The sequence below is a fragment of the Streptopelia decaocto genome, assembly GCF_964273445.1.
Source record: "Streptopelia decaocto genome assembly, chromosome: 3".
NCBI lineage: Eukaryota > Metazoa > Chordata > Aves > Columbiformes > Columbidae > Streptopelia > Streptopelia decaocto.
Genome location: NC_138656.1, coordinates 60,423,032 through 60,425,263, shown reverse-complemented (window position 1 = coordinate 60,425,263; position 2,232 = coordinate 60,423,032). Strand labels below are relative to the sequence as shown.

The 2,232-nt window shown below is 55.5% G+C and overlaps 1 protein-coding gene across 1 annotated transcript; it reads right to left on the bottom strand.

Moving 5' to 3' along the window:
- Positions 1-805: 805 nt before the first annotated feature.
- Positions 806-1,627, bottom strand: OLIG3 (oligodendrocyte transcription factor 3; the record flags this gene model as incomplete). Its single annotated transcript, XM_082048896.1, has 1 exon — positions 806-1,627. The coding sequence occupies one exon, from the start codon at positions 1,625-1,627 to the stop codon at positions 806-808; it is 822 nt and encodes a 273-aa protein (XP_081905022.1).
- Positions 1,628-2,232: the final 605 nt, after the last annotated feature.

Genomic DNA, 2,232 nt, shown 5'->3' with positions numbered 1-2,232 from the left:
GGAGATTTGGCAAAACAGACCCGCAGGAGGGTTGTGCTGTGTTTTGCACTATTTCCCTCACTTTTATTTTTTTTTCTTTTCTTTTATTTTCTTTTTTTTTTTTTTCCCCCAAGAGGACACGGAGGGAAGAAGTAAAACAAAACCGCATCGCAATCGAATCTGGGAAGCAAAAAAACAAAAAGACAAACAAACAAAAACCCACAAAACTTTTGTGAATTCACTTGGAAGTCCTTGTTGCCAGGGAAGCCGCCCCTGGCCGGTACCCAGGGGTGGAGGCTGCGGTGGGAAGCATGCACGCACTCTCGGGGGGCTGTGCCGGGCCACCGCTGCGCTGCCGCAGCCGGATTTGGAGCAGGAGGTTTCGGAGGTGTCGTCGTGCAAAAGGAAATAAAAAGCCCGCAAAAAGAAGGAGAAGAAGCCCCAAACCGATCTCACCGTCTTTTAGTAGCTGCGAACACTACAATGACAACCATGTCTTTTTTTTCCCTCCCCTTTGCATCCATTTTAAGGAATTATTTACATTTGATTACCATCAGTGGCATTATTACTATTATTTTTACAACAGGGACTTATTTCTTTCCGGTTTAGTATAATAAGAAAACATCGCCCGAGGAGCCGGCTAAAACATTACCTTTACAAGGTCCTTACTACACTAATCCCGTGTTACAGGGGGATTCTTGCCGGGGCGGGGTAGCGCGGGGCCAGGTCCATCAGCGGCGCGGAGGGGGCCCGGCCGCAGCCCCCTCCCCGCCTGTGGGAGCGCTGACTCCGGTTCAGCTCCGGGGGTCGGGGGAGCCCCGCGGAGTCACTTCAGCAGGTCCTTGGTCTCCCCCGAGATCCTGGCCATGTTGGAGGCGGTGAGGGCCGAGAGGTGGGGCGGGGGGGGCATCTGGCAGATGGTGCAGGGGCACGGCAAGCCCGCCCAGTGCTGGAAGCCGCTGCCAAGCTGCAGGGCGGGGGGTGTCGAGGGGGTCTTGAGCAGGGAGTGAGGGGGGCGGATGGTGCCGATGGCCGGCAGGGAGGCGGAAAGGGAGGAGGAGGTGTTGGCGGAGGACAAGGCACTGCCGAGGATGGGGTGCACCTGGTGCACGGTGCCGGTGGCGTGGGGCGGGTGCCCGGCGGAGTGTCCCACCGTGCCGCAGTGAAAGGCGGAGTGGTGCCCCCCGTAGATTTCCCCCACCAGCCTCTTCATCTCCTCCAGAGAGCTAGTGAGCATCAGGATATAGTTTCTGGCTAGTAGGAGGGTGGCGATTTTGGAGAGTTTTCTCACAGAAGGTCCGTGGGCGTAGGGCATCACCTCCCGCAGCCCGTCCATGGCGAGGTTGAGGTCGTGCATCCTCTTACGCTCCCGGCCGTTGATCTTCAACCGCAGCTGCTGCAGGTCCTGCTCCGACAGCTGCTTCTTGATTTTGTACTTGCTGCCTTCCCCTCCGGCCTTGGAGCCGTTCCTAGAGAGGCCTTCCCCGGACATCTTCTGCACTAGGTCGTTTTGGGTGGAGGAGACAGAGTTGAGCCGGCTGTCTTGGTGGTGGTGATGGTGGTGGTGGTGGTGGTGGTCTCTCAGGTACATCTCATCCATATCTGGTGAGGAAGCTCTGCTGGAGACAGAGCTGGAGTCAGAATTCATTGTATTCGGGCTTCTGAGCAAGAAATTTCCCTGTTCTGGAGGTGGCAGAACAAGACAACTCTCCTTCAAAAAGCAACGAAAACAGATCGAAAAATAAATAAATGGACGGCAGGCTCTGCCAGTGGAGGGCTGAGAATGCTGGAAGAGGAGGAAAAAAAACCCTCAGCCCCCTCTCTCACCACTCTCTCCTCTCTCTCTTCCCGGTTACTCAGCCTGTTTACAGGATGGCTAGTTAGTGTATGCTTGGACTAACCTCAGCCTGAAAAAGAGGGGCTTTTATAGAGCTGCAGCAGAGAGCAGAGACAAAAGGAGCCCTCCTATGTATAATGGTCTAGTTAGGATGACGTGCCATTATTCAGGGCGGTGCGCTTTGACTGTCCCATTTAGCAAGGACCCCTATTCATATTCATTGTGGTGCCACCCGGGACACCTCAGCCACTGACCATCAGGAGTCAAGGAGACACAAAACCCCTCTGATTGACACCGCACACTCGTCGCTCCGTGTGCGCGCCATCTCCTCCCCCTGCCCCTCATTTCCAATATAAAACTGCATCCCGTCTACAGTAGGGAGGCAAGGGTCTGCAGGGGGGCTGCGCGCCTGCTCG